This window comes from Rhinopithecus bieti, unplaced genomic scaffold (genome assembly GCF_001698545.2).
Source record: "Rhinopithecus bieti isolate Rb0 unplaced genomic scaffold, ASM169854v2 scaffold_2254, whole genome shotgun sequence".
Lineage (NCBI taxonomy): Eukaryota > Metazoa > Chordata > Mammalia > Primates > Cercopithecidae > Rhinopithecus > Rhinopithecus bieti.
In genome coordinates, this window is record NW_016803982.1 from 2,166,864 (window position 1) to 2,190,110 (window position 23,247).

Here is a 23,247-nt window from a genome sequence, read left to right on the forward strand (position 1 = left end):
TCCTCCTCCTCCACCTCATCTTCCCCTCCACCTCATCTTCCCCCTCCACCTCCTCCTCCTCTTCTACCTCTACCTCCTCCTCTCCCACCTCCTCCTTCTCCTCTACCTCTACCTCCTCTTCCCCCACCTCCTCCTTCTGCACTTCCTCCTGTTCTTCCTCCTCCTCTTCTTCTCTCTTCTTCATCCTAGCAAACACTCAGGCACAGTTCTAGGCACTGAGGATATAGCAATGAACAAGATGGAACAGCTCCTGCACTCACAGAGTTTACATTCTAATAGGTGGAGACAAATAATAAAAAGTGAAATAATAATAGTATTAGTAGCAGTATTTCCAGAAGTTAAAACTATAGACAGTAGTTGGGGTTGGGCTGCACCAGCAGGAATGGCCATGAAGGAGGCCTGAGGGGTGCTGTGGGACATCATGTCTGAACAACACAAGGAAGGTTCTGCCAGAGTATTTGAGGGGAGATCTGGAAATAGTTCAAGAAGAGTTGATGAAGGGCACAAAGACCAAGGAGCCAGCATGGGCATCATAAATGAGGGGCCCCGTCAGTGCCCTCACCCCGATTTCATCCCTCTTTTTGGTACCCTCGCCCACCCAGGTTCCAGTCTCGAGGGCTTTCAAGATAGTGTGTGCCCTGCGTGCAGGGGATCTGACCTCACTCTCAGCTCCTCAGGACCCACCTGTCTCTCCATAACTGTCACCCTGCTTTAATGTAATACACACATGAAGAACACACTGCCCTTCACACTGAGATGCCAGTAACTGGCAGGCAATCATGGTCACTAGTGTTCTGCCCAGCACTTTCATTCAAAGATACAGCCAGGGGGGCATGGTGGTTTGTGTTGCGTGGGAGGTAGCAACACATCTTAGGTTCTCAGTGTCTGGATCAGTCCTGACCCAGAAGAGGGCAGAGCTGGGGGCCAAATTCTCTTGTATATAGTTTTTCTAATCCTGAAGAAGACATGAAAAGGAGTTATCTCTTTTTTTTTTACTTTTTGAGGTGGAGTCTCACTCTGTCCCCAGGCTGGAATGCAGTGGTACGATCTTGGCTAACTGCAACCTCTGCCTCCTGAGTTCGAGTGATTCTCCAGCCTCAGCCTCCCGAGTAGCTGGGACTATAGGCACGCACCACTGCATCTGGGTAATTTTTATATTTTTAGTAGAGAACAGGTTTCACCATGTTGGCCAGGCTGATGTCGAACTCCTGACCTCAGGTGGTCCACCCGCCTCAGCCTCCCAAAGTGCTAAGATTACAGGCATGATCCACCACGAGTTATCTTTTAATGGTAGAAAAACTTGCAATAAACATTGAGACATTCCTAGCATCCAGACTGAGTGAAGAGGAGGATTACATGTCTGTGTCTTGTCCGTTACCTTGTGTGAGTGCATTATGACCCACTCAGTGCGTTCATTGGAGGCGGAGTCCGTGAGATAGGCCACGTGAGCATCAGCCTGGTGAGAGCAAGAGCAGCATCCTGGGGGGCTGAGGGGGAGCTTCCCATGCCTCACTCCAAATGCTGCAATGTGGTGACATCCCAGAGAGAGAAATTTATCACTCAGTTTTCCATCCTCTGCTCTTCTTAGTGCACTTAATTCCACCAGGCTCCAAGGAGGTGACCAGCTTTCTTCACATCTGGTGCTAATTATGCCAGCTTTTGAGAAATAGCACCTTTTTTTTTTTTTTTTTTTTTTTTTGAGAAACCCAGTGCATCACTGAGGCCTGATGATGATTTGCTGCTGCTTGTGCTCTGCCACACAGGGGGTGATCCCCACGTTTCGTGTCAAGTTCCTGCTGCGGCTGCTGCGTGGGAGGCTGGAGGTGGACTTGGACAAGGACAAGCTCCTATTTAAGCACATGTGCTACGAAATGGAGAGGCTCCACAACGGCGGCGACGTCACGTTCCACGACGTCCTGAGGTACAAGTCATGCTTTCGCAGGGCTGAACTGGGGCAGAAACTACAGCCGTCAGCCTTCAAGGCCTCTGTAGCTTGTTTCCAACCCAAAATGCCACATCTGCTGTGGTCGTGAAGCGGGGTCACATGTCCCAGGCGCTAAGTGCCGTTTCTCGCTGTCCTCCAGTGATCATTTCCAAGTAGGTGCCTCGCAGGGGAGGGCTGGGCAGCTGTGCCCTGATGTCCCATAGGGGCCTCTGCCCACTGAGGTGCTCCCTGAGGGGAGAGGTTGAAGGGATCTCGGAGAGCACAGTCCCACCCCTTCCCTATGATGCGGGAACTGCCCGGAAGAGCTGAATGACTTGCTTGTGGTTACAGGGCTCTGGCAAAGCTGGGACTAGCGTGCAGAGCACCTCACTTGCACAGGTCTGATAAGAATTCGCCTGGCCTGCTCTGTGATGGTTGCCCCATTGGCTAAAACACCAGATTTTTCAGACATTTCATGAGCACCCAGACAGGACAGAGAGTCAAACGGAGTTTCTGCCTTTTCTTCTCCCTGGGAGACTTCTGTATTTGTTTCCTTGGGCTACTGTAACTTGGTACCTTAAGCTGAGGGACTTAAACAACAGAAAGGTATGGTCTCGAAGTCCTGGATGCTGGAAGCCCGAGATGGAGGTATTGCAGGGCTGGTTCCTTCTGAGGCCTGTGAGGGAGAATCTGGCCCAGCCTCTCCCCCGGCTGCTGGGGGCATGCTGCCAATGTTGGGCATTCCTTGGCTTGTGGAAGCATCAGCCTGGTCTCCCTTCATCTTCACATGGCATTCTGTTTGTGTATGTGTGTGTGTGTTTGTGTATCTATGTTCAAATTCCTCCTTTTATAAGAACATCTGTCATATTACATTAGGAGTCCATCCTACTCCACTGTGATCTTATTTTAACTTAATTACTAATTACATCTGCAATGTTCTTTTTCCAAATAACATTACATTCTGAGGTACTAGAGGTTAGGGCTCCAACATATCTTTCTTTGGGAGGAAACATTTAACGCACAACAGCTTCTTAAGCAGGAGTCCATGGATAAAACAGAGGCCCATGGACTTGCAAAGGGAAACAATTACATCTTTATTTTCACTAATCAGTCTTTGACATGCGGCATTCTCTTCCACGATGAATGTAGGCAACAAACCACAGTCGCATTAGTAATATCCATGTCTTTGTTACCAGGAGAAATCATAGATATTTTCAGGTTACATAACTGACTGCCTTGGCTGACATCTTAAAATATCATTTATGCTCACCAGTGCTTCTGAGTTATGGTAGTCATTTGAGCTCTGCTAGATGGTATTATTTAATGGAATAATAAAGAAGCACTTATGTTACTATATCACTGCCGTTTTAAAGTAATTTGAGAATTGTATTTTAATATAATTGGTTTCCTTTGTAATACTGTGTATGTCATTCTGTGCATCTAAAGCATTATTTTAAGAAATGTCCCATAAGCTGCACTGCCACAGGGGTCCATGCCACAGAAAAAAATAAGAGCGATTGACTAGCAGTAGCTATATTAATCAGATAGCAGTACCGACCAGTAGTGTGTGGGGTACTATGTTGTGTCTCAAATTTCAGGAGAACTCAGGTGTACAGAAATATGCTTGTGGCCAGAAGCTGAAAAAAAAAAAAAGATCAGATCAGCACAGGAAGAATCTGGGAAAAGTTCTCACGAGTTATCAATTTCACCTCCCACTATTCAGTTCTTCCACGAACAAGCTAAAAAACAGAAAAAGATGGGACGGAGAAATGCATATGAATCACAAAGGATGTCATCTCCGTCAGAATGTTTCTGAGTCTTTACTCCTAGTGGCAAATTTTTTTAGGTTGACATGAGGCAGACAGGCATACTGTTGTCATTAATAGTTAATATTCAGCCTCTTTGGAACACACTGGTGTATCTAATAAAAATAGATCCAGGCAAAATCAATGGTGGGGCTGTTTCTCCCCTTCCTATTTATTCCCCTAGCCCAGTATATGATAAAAACAGTGAAGATAAAAGCAATGAAGCTTTGATGAGATTCTTGATGAGTCAGGGAAGAGAGGAAGAGAAAATTCATTTTCTTCCCTCTGTGGTGGGAAGAGATTTAGCAAAGAAGAGAAGTCCAATGTACCAGTGCTCTCAAGAGCCTCCATGCTGTGCTTTGGGCTCTAGGGTGGAAATGAGCTCACAGGTGCACCAGGGTGCCTAGGTCTGAACCATAACCTGGAATCCTGTGGCTACACCTGGGTGCATCACCCTGCCAAGAGGGCCTGTCTTCTCCTGTGGTGGTGGACTGCTCAGTCCAGGCATCCTGGGAGCTGCCTTATTGCCCCATGACCCGTGATGCAAAACATCTGCTGTGTTGGCTTCATCTACCACTGCATGGGCCTGTTGTGTGTCGAGGGTTAAATGGGAGTGGATATTCAACCCTGGGTTTGTTTTGTAGCCTCCAAAATTAATCAAGAAGGCCAGGTGTGGTGGCTCACACCTGTAGTCCCAGCTCTTTGGGAGGCTGAGGCAGGCGGATCATTTGAGGTCAGGAGTGTAAGACCAGTCTGACCAACATGGTGAAACCTTGTCTCTACTAAAAGTACAAAATTAGCTGGGTGTGGTGGCACATACCTATAATCCCAGCTACTTGGGAGGCTGAGGCAGGAGAAATGCTTGAACCCAGGAGGCGGAGGTTGCAGCGATCTGAGATCGCGCCATTGCACTCCAGCCTGGGCAACAAGAGCAAAGCTCCATCTCAAAAAAAAATTAATTAATAAGGAAGATACAGAAGGATGAATGAGATAAACAGAGAGGGAAATGGAATGCAGTGGGTAGGGAGGTGTGATGCACAGCCGAGCATATTAACCATCACCACGTGGGGTTAAGTGTGAAGAAAGTATGCAGGCACAGTCTCCCTTCTGCAGAGAAAGTTCTGAGTCTTTACCTAGCCTGGATCTTTTGTTTTACAGGCACTTAGATGGCACTTACTGCTATAAGAGCCTCACAGATATTAACTTACTTAGTCATTAAATAAAGGAGTTACTATGACTATCTTTATTTTACAGACGAGGAAAGGGAGACACAGAGAGGTGACAGGACCGGCCCAAGACACACGGGTGGTGAGGGGTGGCATCAAACGCTAGACTCATTAGATGGAGTGATGTCCTCTCTGGATTTTGACATATCTAAGGGTGTAAATCTCAGGTGAATCAGAGCTGCGTTTGCGGGTGTGTTTCCCCCACCAGCATGCTTTCATACCGGTCTGTGGACATCCGGAAGAGCTTGCAGCTGGAGGAACTCCTGGCGAGGGAGCAGCTGGAGTACACCATAGAGGAGGAGGTGGCCAAGCAGACCATCCGCATGTGGCTCAAGAAGTGCCTGAAGCGCATCAGAGCTGTGAGTGAACTAACTGCACACATGCAGGTTGGGTCTCCACCCTGCCCCACCTGGAAGGAGGAGGACAAAAGAAAAGAGCTTCGTGAACATGGAATTAGCTCCTTCTGTGATCGGCCTTCTATCCCTTTAGACTGTGTCCACTACCACCACTTACAGTGGTCAGATCTTGATGCAGACTTTCACTCTGGTCCACAGTCAGCCCTGCCCTCTGTAGCAGAGTCCATTAGGAGTTTCCATGGAATCCCATTTTTATAATATGACATGAAGACTTAAAAAGCAGTTTATTGGCCAGGCGCGGTGGCTCATACCTGTAATCCCAGCACTTTGGGAGGTCAAGGGGGGAGGATACCAACCTGCCGACATGGCGAAATCCCATCTCTACTAAAAATACAAAAATTAACCGGGCATGGCACACATGCCTGTAATCACTACTACTCAGGAGACTGAGGCATGAGAATCACTTGAACCTGGGAGGTAGTAGTTGCAGTGAGCCGAGATCGTGCCACTGCACTCTAGCCTGGGTGACACAGTGAGACTCTGTCTCAAAAAAAAGTTTATTGATATTAAAATATTTATGATGTCCATTTATTAAACTCAACTGTACAAAATTCTAGAATTTTCCACATATTGAATTTGCAAAACTACTTTAAATTGCTGCTAAAAATTTCAACAAACTGTGATAATGTTGTTTATTCTGAAAAGACCACCTCTCAAGATTAATGATGTTTCCTGCTTCCTGAATTATAAGCCTATAAGATTCTCTAACTCATAAATTAATGAATGTATACTGCATTGGCATATACTGTGTTTACAGTGAATGTTTCTATGAGATACCTTTATGAATGCTTTTGGCATGTTTCACAGACGGGTAAAAAAAACCCAAAGCAATCACTAAACATTTATATATAACAGCGATTGTTTCAATCCTCTTCCTCAGAGCGACAACATCAATTGCAGAAACACATATTTCTATTGGAAGAGAAAAGGTTCCCAGAGAAAAGATACAACTCAACCTCCTATAGCAAGGCCAGCTGCCCAGTGATGTCCCGTCACTGCTGGCCACTGTAGCCACTGTAGCTATGTTAGCTCCAGGGATCAATCTGTTCTCCTCTAGCTCTGAGAGGGCACAAGGAGCCCTGGCTTTAGTATGTGCCAAGACAGATTGGTCTCCTGGATTGGCCTGGAAACTTCAGAACCAAGACAAGCACAAAGGTTTTCTCATCCACCCGAGGCACTTTGCCTCTTACAATTTGCAGGAAAGTGGGAAAGGGGTTGGGGTTGTATTGGCTTAATGTGCCTAGAATAAAATAAGGGGAGAAAAAATGGAATAGCTACATTAGTAATTTTAAATAAGATACAAGCTGGGCACAGTGTCTCATGCCTGTAATCCCAGCACATCGGGAGACTGAGGCAGGAGGATCGCTTAAGACCAGAAGTTTGAGACTAGCTTGGGCAACAGAGTGAGACCTCCTCTCTGGGAAAAAAAAATTAATTAATTAGTCGGCCACAGTCATGCACACTTTTAGTCTCAGCTTCTCAGGAGGCTGAGGCAGGAGCATAGCTTGAGCCTAGGAGTTTAAGGTTACAGTGAGCTATAATAATCACTGAACTCTAGTCTACGGGACACAGTGAGATCCTATCTCAAAAAAACAAAGAAACAAAAAACAAAAAAACAGAAAACACCACCAACAAAAAGAAAACAAACATAAATAAAACACAAGCATCATTGACCGTCACTATTCCAATTGTTACACAAATGAAAACGGACTGGGAAGTCGATACATACCTCTCTAAGCCCACCTTCGCATCAGCCTGCCTTAATTGAACATTGAAATTAGTTCAGGATCTTTACCTGGAAATTCCTAAGAGGTCACCAGTCATGCAGATCTTAGGAGAGGGGAGAAGAAAATATGATTTGTGTAGCGGTGGGGCAGGTGGGATGCTGGGCTTATTTTACTAAACAAACAATCATATTTCCATAGAAACAGCAGCAGTCATGCAGTATCATCCACAGCCTGAGAGAGAGTCAGCAGCAAGAGCTGAGCCGGTTTCTGAACCCGCCCAGCATCGAGACCACCCAGCCCAGTGAAGACACGAATGCCAACAGTCAGGACAACAGCATGCAACCCGAGGTATGGGCACGAGGCGTCCTCCATCCGAGGACACTCCGTGGGCTTCTTTCTTTTAATAAAAATAAATAAAATGGGTGCTGGTCACATCATTCAAACAAGGTGACAATATTTCTAATAGGAATATTTTCATTTAAAAAAAAAGACAATGGAAATCCATTGACCCAGATTACATCTGTGTCTTTGCCATCTTGGATGCAGTTGAGGTTATTTAAAAATATTCTGGCCGGGCGCGGTGGCTCAAGCCTGTAATCCCAGCACTTTGGGAGGCCGAGACGGGCGGATCACGAGGTCAGGAGATCGAGACCATCCTGGCTAATACGGTGAAACCCCGTCTCTACTAAAAAATACAAAAAACTAGCCGGGCGAGGTGGCGGGCGCCTGTAGTCCCAGCTACTTGGGAGGCTGAGGCAGGAGAATGGCGTAAAGCCGGGAGGCGGAGCTTGCAGTGAGCTGAGATCCGGCCACTGTACTCCAGCCTGGGCGGCAGAGCGAGACTCCGTCTCAAAAAAAAATAAAATAAAATAAATAAAATAAAATATTCTGATTCATATGAATGCCAAAAAAAGAAAAAAAGTTAATGCCCTGAACTTCGTAATTCTGTAGTTTTATTTTTGTCTAAAGAGTTAACATCAGATCGATCTAAGGGCTGCATTTGAATCTGGAAATATTACATGGAGTATGGTTTACATGAAACTCTGCCCTAAATGTTTTCCTCTCCTCACTAAAGTCAGAAATTTGCAGTAGAATCAGTGAAAATGGTTGTCATTGGCTTTCAGCCTCCTTAATCAGACTCATTGAAGATGTATCCTTTCTTGGTTGGGTATCAGAAGAACATATGGAATTCAGGACAGTTGGCTTGAGGAGTTTCTGTTTATCAGGTCACGGCATATTTTCATTTTCAAACTTGATGTATGTGTCTATTTTAAAAAGTACAGGGAGTTATCAGCATCCTGGAGAGTCCTGTGCTGTGAGAAGCAGCTGCCTGGGAGGACCTGCCCCTTTATAAGGCAGCAGTTACAATTTGAGGTTAACAACGTGGAGCTGATCCTGTACTCTGTGCAGAGCCCCAAGAGCACCAGGCTCCGTGATGTGCAGCACTGCAGCCAGGGGCCGGGAGTACCTTTGGAAGGTGCTCCAGGAGGTGTGCTCCAGGAGGCCCACTGGTGCCATAGCCCAGTTTTCAGTAGATTTCATGTTTTGGGCTCCCCAGCCTTTAGAAATTATCTGCCACCGACTGCGGGGATTTCTGTGGAGTTAGTCAACCAAGGGGCAAGGTGAGGCATCTACAGTGGCCTTGCCACTGGTCACCCTGAAGATGGTTGGCAATGTCTCGCATGGGGGAGGGAGGCAGGCTGAGGTCAGGAAAGACAGTGAGACAGGGCCAATGAGGCCAGGGAAAGTGCCAATCGTAGAGGCCTCTGTTTTTAGATGAAAAAGCCTAAGAGGTGACACACACACACACACACAAACAAACAAAAAAAAAAACGAGGGGATATCGAAGAGATGTGAAGACCAAGGCTTTTGTTAGGAAAGGGAGAGGTGACAGGTGAACCTGAGAACAGGTGAAATGTGTGGGAAGTCTTGGCATCTCTCTTTGACTTTAGCTTAGATTGTTACCGGCTCCATCCTCTGCCAGGGCCCAACATACAGCTTTGCCTGAAGAGAACACTTTCCCCGAAGCTCTAAGTGTGGATCTCCAGGCTGGTGAAAGTAGACTGCCCCCGTCCAGCCAGTCCCCACTGCCCCACCTTCCTTCCTGCAGTGTCCCATCCTTGCCCCCTGATTTGCCAGCAAAGATATGAAGGGAAACAATGACATTCTCAGGCATGGAGGGGAATGAGGCAGTGGGGGTTTCCTGGGAAGAGTGGTGTCCCCTTCAGCACGACGTGCAGTGGTGGCTCTTTTGCTTCTGTGACCCTTTATACCCATTTTCACTCTTCCCCATTGTGGACATTCTGAGTCCATGTTATTCTTCCCACTTGTCCTCCTGCCATGTGTTTTCCTTTCTTATAGTAAAAGGAGGCGAGCACAGGGTTAAGAAAGACGGTAACTGCATGCTTCTCCTCCCATGCAGACAAGCAGCCAGCAGCAGCTCCTGAGCCCCACACTGTCGGATCAAGGAGGAAGTCGGCAAGATGCAGCCGATGCAGGGAAACCCCAGAGGAAGTTTGGGCAGTGGCGTCTGCCCTCAGGTAGGTACATCCAGGCATTTCTCCAGCGATCAAGGCATTTTAGAGGTATTTACTCTGTTTGTGTGTTTTGGGTCTTGCCTTTCAAAATGCAAGTCTGCATCTACAGTTGTTTACAGACAGCAACATAATGAAAAATGTAGTCTTGTCAAAAACACTGCCACCAAAATAACTTCTCTAAATATGACTTACATTAGCTCCCATTTTCTGGGTACGTTTCAGGCTATTGTGGTTGAGAAGCCAGCACCTATGAAAAAGCCAAGATTCAGAAAGAGGGAGAGATTTCCAAGGGCTTTCTGTGTGCCTCAAGGCATGCTCAAACATGGGCGAAATGTATTTAATTGAAGAGGGAGTGGGCAGATGCAATCATTCAGAAAATGCCACAAAGTTCTCAAAAAAGGGACAGGCCCCCTATTTGTCTCAGAACACTTTGCAGCTGAGCTGGTCACTGGCTTTAGGCAAGCTGCTTTACCTCCATACAGTAACAAAACAACAAAAAACCTGTGGTCCTCGCTGTATGCCAGTCACTCTTCTAAGTGCATTACTGTGTTCTCTCATTCAATCCTTTCCTTTAATAAACCCATTATTTTCCATATTTTACTGATTCAGTAAGAGAATTTTCTTCTGTGGGCTTCTTCTGTATAGGGTTTTGGACAGCCAGGACAACCCCATTAAAAGCACTCAGGAATGGAGGGAGAGCAATGCTCGCCATAGCCCAGTGTCCTTGTACATGTTTTTCTCTATAGATAACTAACTTCGTGCTAAAGCAGGAGCTTTATAATGATCTTTCACTGTGCCCCAACATCAGCCCAATCGAAGTTAGATGTGTAGCATATGTGTTCCACAAAGCGGATGCAGCACAGCTTACATTTTGAGGCTAACGATGTTCCGTGGCTCTTCGCTGGGACTACCACCAAGGAAGTATCCCCTTTCATATTCAGGAATTTATTTTTCAGAGATCGGAGAAGATGTAGGTTCCTCCTGATTCAAACACAGCAGAGAATGACAGCATCAAGGCAAAGCAGATGGTGGCACCAGGTCCCAAAAAGCCTTCAATTACAAGCTGACTAGGTTCAATTTTATTCTGGAGGCAATTAGGAGCTAGCAAAGATCTCTGAGCAGTATGTGATTTTTGGAATCTATGCTTTAGGAAGTTGACTTGGCACCAAAGGACGCATTGTCCACAGCAGAACCTGGAGGCAGGTTACAAGCTGGAGGAAGTTACCACTGTGTGAGCATGAGGCAACAAGGGCATGGACTGAGCTGGGGGCCAGATGCTGCAGGGACAGATAGGAGAGGTGACCTGGGGAGAATGCACAGTCCTTGGTATTCATTTAAATGGACAAAAGAAACTATGCTGTCAAAAGTACTTCCATTGGGCCGGGCGCAGTGGTTCACCTCTGTGATCCCAGCACTTTGGGAGGCCGAGGCAGGTGGATCATTTGAGGTCAGGAGTTCAAGACCAGCCTGGCCAATGGGTGAAACCCTGTCTCTACTAAAAATACAAAAATTAGCTGACCAGTAGTGGTGCATACCTGTAATCCCAGCTACTTGGGAGGCTGAGGCAGGAGAATCGCTTGACCCTGGGAGGCAGAGGTTGCGGTGAACCAAGATTGTGCCATTGCATTCCAGTCTGGGTGAGAGAGAGAGAGAACCTATCTCAAAAAAAAAAAAAACTTCCACTGGTCCGTGCCTAGGTGGTCCCCACCAAAAACAGTGATCGTGAAATAGACATGCTCTTGGGGTCAGGCTGAGTTTGGGGAGGCAGAGGGGAAGAAAAATAGTATTTTGAGGGGGCAGCAACAATGTCACCAGGTGTCATGCTATGCACTTTCTTAAGTCATCTCATGTAACCTGTTTTAATCCTGACAATAGTGTAATTAGGACATTTTCATTGTCTTCATCTTACAATGAAGGAAACTTGGATTCAGAGAGATGAAGTTGCCCATAGCTGCATATGCACAGGTTACAGAGGCGGGTCCCAGGACCATGACTGTGAGGCCCCAGAACCACACCTTTCCTCCCATGCCCTCACTGCATCCCTCCTCGCCTTTACTGTGGGTCACACTCTCCTTGCTTTTTGTTTCTTTATTGCATATGCTAACGAATGCACAGGTTTCTATGACACTTAATAGTTCCCAAATTGGAATTTTTAGCCATTTTCTAGTTTTGTAATTATTTCAAAATGAAAGGGGTGAACGGCACTTTTTTTCCCCAAGTGGCATCATTAGTTGTCCATGAGCATAATAATTAAAAAAAAAAAAAAATCTATCGTGAACATAAAGAATCAAGTCCTGAAAAGGATGTTTACTTAGCGTCTGTGGATAGAACATGTTAGCCAAAAGTATCACTGATGGGAATATCATGGGTTTTTAGGAACGAGTACAATAGGGTGGAGCACTACCAAGTGGCTCATAGGACTCATTAATTCCACAGCACCAAAACCAATAAGCCATTCAGTGTCCTCAGTCAACTTACGGTTTGGAGGGAGGACAACCATGAAATCTGTCGTGTGCAAAATGAACCCCATGACTGACGCGGCTTCCTGCGGCTCTGAAGTTAAGAAGTGGTGGACCCGGCAGCTGACCGTGGAGAGCGACGAAAGTGGGGATGACCTTCTGGATATTTAGGTGGATGTCAATGTGGATGAATTTCTAGTGGTGAAAACTGTTTTCTAATAATTTCCTTGATTGTCCAGTGAGCAATCTGTAATTGATCTATAGCTGAATTCCAACTTGTCACAAGATTTTTATAAATTGATGTTCATCCTGCCACAGAAAGGCATAAGCTGCATGTATGATAGGTCACTATCATTGTTCAAAAAAAATTTTGTATAATGACTGTACTGATATTAGAAACGATGCCGCAAGCAAATGTATATCACTCAAAACTGTTATATATTCTGTCTGTGTAAACTAAGGTATATATTCATATGTGCTCTAATGCAGTATTATCACCACCCCCCCAAAAGAGTGCTAAGCCCAAAGTGGCTGATATTTAGGGTACAGGGGTTATAGCTTTAGTTCACATCTTTCCCATTTCTGCTAGAAATATTTCTCTTGAGAGAATTTATATTTATGATTGATCTGAAAAGGTCAGCACTAAACTTATGCTAAAATGATAGTGGTTTTACAAACTACAGCTTCTTCTTTTCCTCGCGTTATGTTTTAAAATATACACAAGACATTTGGTGACCAGAACAAGTTGATTTCTCTCCTCAGTTATGCTAATGAAACTGTTGCCTCCTTCCAAGAAAATTGTGTGTGCAAGCACCAGGCAAAGAAATGGACTCAGGATGCTTACTGGTTTATAGCAAACCTGTAGATAGATCACCTGAGTGCAAAGATGTTAAGTTTCTTAAGAAGCCTTTTAATAACTGAGTTTAGCAAAAAGAATAAAACTGTATAGCTCAATTTATTTTTAAAAAATATTTGCATGTGTGATGTTATTGTTGGTTTCATTTCTTACGCAAGCTATGTCTGTTTTGCCATGAATCAGCTGAGTCATTTCATTATGGGTTGCTCGTAACACACCATTGCTATGTTACATTTGAAATGACATCTCTGTTACCAGAATCTCCTATGGAAATAATGGTGCCCTGCAAAATCTCCCTCTGAACTCACAGGTTAGGGATCACACAACTTAATCATTTTTTCTTTTTTTTTTTTTTTCCTTATATGTCAGTGGCCCGTGTCCTCTGGGAAAATTAGAAAAGCCAAATGATTACAAAGTGCTGTTAGATTTCTTGTGCTGGGTTGGCCGAGTAGAAGTGGACTCAGACCTTTAACTATTTTATTACAGATTGGACATTTGCTGTTCAGATGTTTTTTAGCAGAGGGATTATCTCAGAACCCTCTGACCTCCAGGTTGCTTTATGATCTATTTTTCTCTATTTAACATTCCTCAGCTAGGCAAATGGCACATTCCTTCTGTGTCACAGATGTGTCATGGTGGTGGCAGGCCACAGTTTATATGATTCATTGTAACTATGAGATAAAGAACAACCAGTCCATGTGGCCAAAAGGATTAGATTTGATGTTCACTTGGAGTTTACTTTTTGTACATACAAGATAAAATAAATATTGGATTTGTAAAATAATTTATGCTGAGTTGACCATTTTTAAACCCTGTTCTTGGCGGGGCAGGCACTCGGTAGCAGCACATTGCAAACCCTGGACTGAACATTCAGTCCATAATTAGTTGGCAAAAGCTGTGTCCCTGATATTCATGTCAACTCAGTTCTCTGAGCCAGAATGTTCCTTTTACATTTGTGCTGATGAGGCTGAGTGAATACCCTGTGTCTTCCAAGCCTACAATGAACGGAATAGGCATTTACAGGTCCAGGGCATGGGTCTGTACTAGTGCTGCATAAAAACAAGATGTTTTTGGCTCATTACACTTGAGTAATACAGCTTCATTCTCACGAAACTGCTGAGCCCTTCCTAAAATGTCTGGAATTGATGTTCAGCAGAACATCGTTGTTGTTCATTCTGCAGTGAAGCCAGGGTAGAATACCAATGTATTTAAAGCCATAGCACCCTCTATTTTCAAAGAAGCAAAACAGTCGCACACTTCCTGTGGGACTCCTCGCCACGATTTTCCCGAAACGGAGCACATGCAAGCCATAGAAAGTAAGCGTCACCCCCTTTTAGATTTTACCCCTAGATACACAAACATATGAACAATCCCGTTACACAGATGGGAAAACTTGGGCCACAGTGTTCCCTGGTCCTTAGGGAAGCCAGACACTGATACTAATCCTGTCATCACACCACCCACTGCCTTTAATTAGAGGACGCTGTCGGTTCCAAAGGCACCAGAAAGAGTATGGGGTGGAATACTTGACTCAGAGCCCCTGAAAAAGCAAGCCACACACGTGTGGCCCTTATGACAATTCAAGGGGATTCAAAGGGAACAAGGATGGACAGAAATGGAAGGGCTGATGCTATTCACTCTATTCTTAATGGTGCTTCCAGACCAACATCCATCAGCTGGCTGTGCCTTGGCCAAGCTGATGAGATAAGGGCATGTAGAAGAAAAACCAGCATTATAAAGCCTTACAGGAAAGCAGCTTTAAGCCAGTGGAATGATGTGTTTTGTGTTTGCCTGTTTCTTTGTAGGAAGTGGCATTCTATACATGAGTGGTTTTCAATGTATCGGTAAGCAGAGGAACTGTTTCTCAAAGTCCTTCAACAGATCCCAAAATTTTAACCAGCCAAAAGCCAGGCAGCCCTGGTTGAAGTTGAGGTGAAGATGAAAACACCATTCATATGGTCTCTTCTCACCCACTATTACGGGTCCCCATGATATAAGGTAATTGTTAAATCTGCCATAGAAAGGTGGAGTGGTGATCGGAGGAGGCTTTTGGGGTGGTAGTGCCATTTGAATTAAGCGTTAAAGAAAGAATAATTGGATTTAAATTGTCATAGATGGGGAAGCAGCAGACAGAATGACGCCTGGAATAATAAAAGGAAAATTATCAAGGAGAGCATCAGTTGACTCTATTCAATGAATTCCAAATCTTCTGAAGAGGTGTGCAAAGGCAAGACTGGAGACTTGGTCAAGGGCACGAAGAACCTTGAATGCCCTACACTTCATGTGGACGGTGCTCAGTAGAAAAGGGGAGTCTGTAGAGGTGGGGAGGGAGGAAGATTTTAGTAATAATGCAAGACACAGGCTTTAGGAGGAGCACACCGGGAGCAATGTGCAAAATGGGATTGAGGAGAGAGAGACAGATGCAGGGTGAATGTTTACAATACCCCAGTTCTCCAAGAGAACTGTGGTTCTAGTTCTCCAACCTCGAAGTTGAACTTCTATAGCAGCACAGGACATGGAAGGAGGATGGAGATGTGACAGGGACTTACTGAGATGAAAGGGGCTGCAGGACCCCATCACACTGGGCTCATTCATCTTGCACCAATGACTTGCTCTTCCAAACAGCACTGCCCTCTGTTCATCTTTTCTTGAACCAGTACCCACAGAAACACCCTGACCATTTTCTGGACCTAATTCCAGAGGACCCTTTCTTTGCTAGCTTTCTCCCACAGGCCTTATAACTTTTATTTAACTTACCTTTTTTGTTTGACTCTCAGTTATCTGGATCACTTGTTAATCTTTTACATTATAATTGCTTGGGGGTACTACTCCTGGATCTTGCAAGCTGAATGGAATTTACAAGTTGGGAGTTTACTAGGTGGAGTTTTGTAGTTGATGGGAGAGGGATGGCCCCTCCAGACTCACCTTCTCTTTACAGCTATCCCCCTATGGAACACCCCTTCTCTCTTTGACTTTAGGGTTGCATTTTGAGATATGGGCATCAAACTGCTTAGATTTTATTGCGGGGATGGGATGAAGAAGAAGAATAGAGGTGTTGGAAGAAGAGAACTAACTAAGGCAAAAAGAAACAAAAGTTCCCTAGAAAGACACACATTCTCCCTTTATCTACTGACCACAATGGTCTGGAATGAGAACTTATCATAAATAGTGACAATTAATTTTTCCTGGACAGAATTATGGTCCATCACCATTGACACCTATTCACTCCCTATCTCTGACCTAGCTGGTTCCAGGTCTCGCAATATCTTTTCCGTATCATCTAAGCACCTCAATAATCCCCAGACTTCTCTCCAACCATGCTCAAGGTCATGGCTTCCTATTAAAAAAACAATTCTGTAGGCAGAAAAGTGCTTTCAGTCTCTCTCCTTCTCTCCAACGTGAACCATTCTATGTGCCCTCCTTCGTTCTTGGCTTCAAACACAGATGCTCCCTCTCTTCCAACCCTTTCCAACAGAGCTTTCATCTGTGCCAACTCTCGTTTCTGACACACTATCTTCTTAGTGCACCCCCTACATTCCTGAACAGAAGTCACACCCAGTCTGAACATGCTGCATGCTTCCTGATTCCTGGAACATTCTTCTTCCATTGGGACAGAGCTCAGCAACGTCCAGTGCAGATTCAGTACAAAAGTTACACCAGAGAGATCTCCTTTCCTGTGATGATCCTCTGAGAATTCAATTCACAAAGGGAAAAACAAACAAAGTAGCTTTCCAAAAGACAGGTTATTCTCTAATTAGGAAGAGCTGTCTGAACTCTGCCTATAGTAATTTATCAATGGAAAGTCTAAATAACGCAAGACACGCTGTAATTGCCTGAGATCGGCTATTGTCCGATGAATGAATCAGCAGGTACTTACTCATTCATTCAAGATTGGGGCAGTCACGCTTCTTGCTCTGTGAGTCTACAGATGGATGCTCTAATCTCATGGTGCTCATGGTCTATTGGGGAAGCAGAAAATAAACAGGTAAATATGTAAGTCAGAAGGTTTTAAGTGCAATGGAGAAAAATTAACTTGACTCAGAAGGACAGGCCTTCCTCTTGGATGTAATTTACTATTAAAGGACTCACTGCTCAGTTGCCATTTTGGCAGAGACCTGAGGCGGTGAGCATGGCAGCCATAGGGATTAAATTAAATTAAATTAAATTAAATGATAACTCCCCATTCCTTCCTTCTGCAAGCCTCAGACCTTCTAATCTACATTCTGTCTCTATGGATTTACCTGTTCTAAATATTTACCATAAGTAGAAGCTTACAATATTTGTCCTTTTGTGACTGTTTTATTTTACGGAGCACAGTGTTCTCAGTGTTCATCCATGTGGTAGCGTGTGTCCATACTTTACTCCTTTTCATGGCTGGGTAATATTCCACTGAATGTGCACACTACGTTTTGTCCATCCACTCATCAGCTGATGGACATTTGGTTGTTTCTCCCTCAGCTTTTGAGTGGAGGCCACATGCTTCCTGGATAATCCTCAGCCAGTGATGGAGCACAATAATAAAAGGGCTTGCCATTTTCCAGGCAGCGTGAGACTCTTCCACAGGCAATCTCTGTGGCAAAGGCTCCCTGCTGGGCTGGCTGACACTTTCTCAATGCAGTACGCATGGAAATCTGAGGCTCTTCATCCAATCCTCCTATCCCCTCTTCTCCCTGCAAGGGTGTCAGACCTGCACTGTGGTCTGAAGGCCCACCCTGCTCACTCCTGTCCCTTCTCTCCTTTTTCACAGGCCTTACCCTGATAAATCTCCAGCTTTCCTAACACTGCCTTAGAGTCTGCTTCCCAGAGGATTCAGCCAACTTAGTGAGAGAGTGGGTCGTGGAAAGGCCTCGGGCAAGGGTGTTCTGGCAGAGGAAACGTGAGGTGTCAAGGCCTTCAAGTGGACGTAGGTTTGGTCAGTTGGAGAAAATAACAAGGAGGCCATACTGACTTGGAGTCCAAATACTAAAAGGGAAAGAGGGATGACATGAAGTCAGAGATGTCACAGGAATCATATCATTCAATACTTCCTAGCTGTGGTAATACCTCACTATTCCTATCTCCCAGTAATTCAATCAAATATTAACCTGGGTACTGCTGTGATGAAATTTGGCAGATGTAATTAAGATAGCAGACCTTAAACCAGAGAGTGGAACCCACTAAAATTAGAGAGATGTCTCTGGCTCGAGTGGGAGAAATGTGGCTGGAGTAAGAAGAGTAAGAAGGAAAGATCTAAAGCAAAAGATGGACCTGGACCCTACCTGCTGTGGGTGGAGGGGCCACCTGCAAAGATTGAGGGATGCAAGCAGCATCTAGGAGCAAAGGCCGCCCTGGGCTGACTGCCAGAAAGGGAATGGAGATCTCATTGCTACAACCATGGGAACTGAATTCAGTGAATAACCTCAATGAACAAAGACACACGTCCATCTCCAAAATTTTCGGAAGGGAATACAGCTTTGTTAGCCCCTTGCTGTCAATCTGATGAGACTCAGGGCAGATAAAACAGCTAAGCCTATAGGACTCTGACCTGCAGAACTGTGAGTTAATAAATGGGTGTCGTTTTCAGCTGCTAAGATGGAGACAATCAGTTATGGCAGCAACAGAAAACTAATACAAGAGAGTTGGCAGATGGCTGAATAGGAACAGCTTCAGTCTGCAGCTCCCAGCGAGACCAATGCAGAAAGTGGGTGATTTCTGCATTTCCAACTGAGGTATCTGGTTTATCTCATGGGGACTGGTTAGACAGTGGGTGCAGCCCATGGAGGGGGAGCAGAAGCAGACTGGGGTATCACCTCACCCAGGAAGTACAAAGGGTCATGGACCTCCCTCTCCTAGCCAAGGGAAGCCCTGAGGGACTCTACTGTGAGGGACTGTGCTATCCAGCCCAGACACTATGCTTTTTCCATGGTTTTTCCACCCACAGACTAGGAGTTTCCCTCGTGTGCCTACACTACCAGGGCCCTGGGTTTCAAACACAAAACTGGGCAGCTCTCTGGGCAGATAAACAGGTGCAGGAGTTTTTTTTAATACACCAGCAGTGCCTGGAACCCCATTGAGACAGAACTGTTCACTCCCCTGGAAAGGGGGCTGAAGCCAGGAAGCCAAGTGGTCTCACCCAGCAGGTCCCATTAGCACAGAGTCGGGCAAGCTAGGATCCACTGGCTTGAAACTCTCACTGCCAGCACAGCAGTCTGAAGTCAACCTGGGATGATTGAGCTTGTTGGGGTAGGGGTGTCCACCATTACTGAGGCTTGAGTAGGTGGTTTTCCCCTTACAGTGTAAACTCTGACTGCAGAACTCACCACAGCATGGCAAAGTACCTGGGGCCAGACTGCCTCTCTAGATTCCTCCTCTCTGGGCAGGCCATCTCTGAAAGAAAGGCAGCAGCCTCAGTCAGGGGCTGATAGATAAAACTCCCATCTCCCTGGGACAGAGCACCTGGGGAAAGGGCAGCAGTGGGCGCAGCTTCAGCAGACTTAAACGTTCTGCCTGCTAGCTCTGAAGAGAGCAGCGGATCTCCCAGCACAGCATTCAAGCTCTGCTAAGGAATAAGGGGGTCCCTGACCCTTGTGCCTCCTGACAGGGGGATACCTTCCAGCAGGGGTCGACAGACATCTCATACAGAAGAGCTCCAGCTGGCATCTGGCAGGTGCCGCTCTGGGATGAAGCTACCAGAGGAAGGAGCAGGCAGCAATCTTTGCTGTTCTGCAGCCTCCACTGGTGATACCCAGGCAAACAGGGTCTGAGTGGACCTCCAGCAAACTCCAGCAGACCTGCAGAAGAGGGGCCTGACTGTCAGAATGAAAACTAACAAACAGAAAGCAGTAACATCAACGTCAACAAAACGGACACCCACAGAAAAACCCCATCCAAAGGGCATTAGTATCAAAGATCAAAGGTAGATAAATCCACAAAGATGAGGAAAAAACATTGCAAAAATTTTGAAAATTCCAAAAAACTCTTCTCCTCCAAATGATTGTAACTCCTTTCCAGCAAGGGTACAAAACTGGACAGAAAATGAGTTTGACAAATTGACAGAAGTAGGCTTCAGACAGTGGTAATAACAAACTCCTCTGAGCTGAAGGAGCATGTTCTAACCCAATGCAAGGAAGCTAAGAACCTTGATGAAAGGTTAGAGGAATTGCTAACTAGAATAAGCAGTTTAGAGAAGAACATAAATGACCTGCTGGAGCTGAAAAACACAGCAGGAGAACTTCTTGAGGCATACACAAGTATCAATAGCTGAATTGATCAAGCAGAAGAAAGGATATCAGAGACTGAAGATCAACTTAATGAAATAAAGCGTGAACACAAGAATAGAGAAAAAAGAATAAAAAAGAACAAACAAAGCCTCCAAGAAATATGGGACTATGTGAAAAGACCTATGATTGATTAGTGTACCTGAAAGTGATGGGGAGAATGGAACCAAGTTGGAAAACATACTTCAGGATACTTTCCAAGAGAACTTCCACAACCTAACAAGACAGGTCAACATTCAAATTCAGGAAATACAGAGACCACCACAAAGATCCTCCTCGAGAAAAGCAAACCCAAGACACATAATCATCAGATTTTCCAAGGTTAAAAAGAAGGAAATAGTGTTAAGCGCAGCCAGAGAGGAAGGTCAGGTTACCTACAAAGGGAAGCCCATCAGACTAACAGTGGATCTCTCTGCAGAAACCCTACAAGCCAGAAGAGAGTGGGGCCAATATTCAACATTCTTAAAGAAAATAATTTTTGACCCATAATTTTATATCCAGCCAAACTAAGCTTCATAAGTGAAGGAGAAAAAAAATCCTTTGTAGACAAGCAAATGCTGAGAGATTTTGTCACCAACAGGCCTGCCTTACTAGAGTTCCTGAAGGAAGCACTAATTATGGAAAGAAAAAACTGGTACCAGCCACTGCAAAAACAAACCAAAATGTAAAGACCATTGACACTATGAAGAAACTGCATCAATCAATGTGCAAAATAAACAGCTAGCATCATGATGACAGGATCAAATTCACACATAACAATATTCACCTTTAAATAAGTGGACTAAATGCCTCAGTTAAAAGACACAGACTGGCAAGTTGCATAGAGCCAAGACCCATTGGTGTGCTATATTCAGGAGACCCATCTCACATGCAAAGACACACATATGCTCAAAATAAAGAGATCAAGGAATAGTTACCAAGCAAATGGAAAGCTTAAAAAAAAAGTAGGTGTTGCAATCCTAGTCTCTGATAAAACAGACTTTAAACCAACAAAGATGAAAAAAGACAAAGAAGGGCATTACATAATGGCAAAGGGATTAAGGCAACAAGAAGAGCTAACTATCCTAAATATATATGCACCCAATACAGGAGCACCCAGATTCATAAAGCAAGTTCTTAGAGACCTACAAAGAGACTTAGACTCCAACACAATAATAGTAGGAGACTTTAACACACCACTGTCAATATTACACAGAACAATGAGACAGAAAATTAACAAGGATGTTCAGGACTTAAACCAAGCAGATCTAATAGACATCTCCAGAACTCTCCACCCTAAATCAACAGAATATATATTCTTCTCAGCACCACATAGCAGTTATTCTAAAATTGACCACATAATTGGAAGTAAAACACTCCTCAGCAAATGTGAAAGAATGGAAATCATAACAAACCGAATAGACCAATAACAAGTTCTGAAATTGAGGCAGTAATTAATAGCCTACCAACCAAAAAAAGCCCAGGACCAGATGGATTCACAGCCAAATTCTACCAGAGGTACAAAGAGGACTTGGTACCATTTCTCCTGAAACTATTCCAAACAATAGAAAAAGAGGGAATCCTCCTGAATTTTATAAGACCAGCATCATCCTGATACCAAAGCCTAGCAGAGACACAGCAAAAAAAGAAAATTTCAAGTCAATATCCCTGATGAATATCGACGTGAAAATCCTCAATAAAATACTGACAAACCAAATCCAAGAGCATATCAAAAGGCTTATCCACCACAATCAAGTTGGCTTCATCCCTGGGATGCAAGGCTGGTTCAAACATATGCATATGCAAATCAATAAACATAATCCATCACATAAACTGAACCAACAACAAAAGCCACATGATTATCTCAATAGATGCAATAGATGCAGAAAAGGCATTCAATAAAATTCAACCTCCCTTCATGCTAAAAACACTCAATAAACTAGGGATTGTTGGAACATATGTCAAAATAATAAGAGCTATTTGACAAACCCACAGCCAATATCACACTGAATGGGCAAACACTGGAAGCATTCCCCTTGAAACCTGAGACAAGATAAGGATGCCCCCTCTTACCATTCCTATTCAACGTAGTATTGGAAGTTCTGGCTAGGGCAATTAAGCAAGAGAAAGAAATAAAGGGTATTCAAATAGGAAGAGAGGACGTCACATTGTCTGTTTCCAGATGACATGGTTATATATTTAGAAAACCCCATTATCTCTGCCCAAAATCTCTTTAAGCTGATAAGAACCTTCAGTAAAGCCTCAGGATACAAAATCAATGTGCAAAACCCACAAGCATTCCTAAATACCAGTAATAGACGAACAGAGAGCCAAATCAAGAATGAACTCCCATTCACAATTGCTACAAAGAAAATAAAATACCTAGGAATACAACTTACAAGAGATGTGAAGGACCTCTTCAAGATGAACTACAAACCACTGCTCAAGGAAATAAGAGAGGACACAAACAAATGGAAAAACATTCCATCCTCATGGATAGTAAGAATCAATATCATGAAAATGGCCATACTGCCCAAAGTAATTTATAGATTCAGTGCTATTCCCATCAAGCTACCACTGATTTTCTTCACAGAACTAGAGAAAACTACTTTAAATTTTATATGGAACCAAAAAAGAGCCTGTATAGCCATGACAATCCTAAGCAAAAAGAACAAAGCTGGAGGCATCACACTACCTGGCTTCAAACTATACTACAAGGCTGCAGTAACCAAAACAGCATGGTACTGGTACAAAAACAGATATATAGACCAATGGAACAGAACAGAGGCCACAGAAATAACACCACACATCTACAACCATCTGATCTTCGACAAACCTGACAAAAATAAGCAATGGGGAAAGGATTCCCTATTTAATAAATAGTGCTAGGAACACTGGCTAACCGTATGCAGAAAACTGAAACTGGACCCCTTACACGTTACACAAAAATTAACTCAAGATGGATTAAAGACTTAAACATAAAACATAAAACCATAAAAACCCTAGAAGAAAACCTAGGCAATACCCCTCAGGACATAGGCACTGGCAAAGACTTCATGACT

At 44.3% G+C, this 23,247-nt stretch overlaps 1 protein-coding gene across 1 annotated transcript in view; it reads left to right on the plus strand.

Annotated features, from left to right (window-relative positions):
- The window catches only part of NALCN (sodium leak channel, non-selective), a 367,606-nt gene extending 353,870 nt beyond the window's left edge, over window positions 1–13,736 (plus strand). The window contains exons 41-45 of the mRNA XM_017861705.1: window positions 1,764–1,921; window positions 5,164–5,314; window positions 7,297–7,446; window positions 9,521–9,638; window positions 12,072–13,736. Coding sequence (XP_017717194.1) covers window positions 1,764–1,921; window positions 5,164–5,314; window positions 7,297–7,446; window positions 9,521–9,638; window positions 12,072–12,265 — 771 coding nt within the window. The 3' untranslated portion in view covers window positions 12,266–13,736. The remainder of the gene's footprint in view (window positions 1–1,763; window positions 1,922–5,163; window positions 5,315–7,296; window positions 7,447–9,520; window positions 9,639–12,071) is intronic.
- Window positions 13,737–23,247: the final 9,511 nt, after the last annotated feature.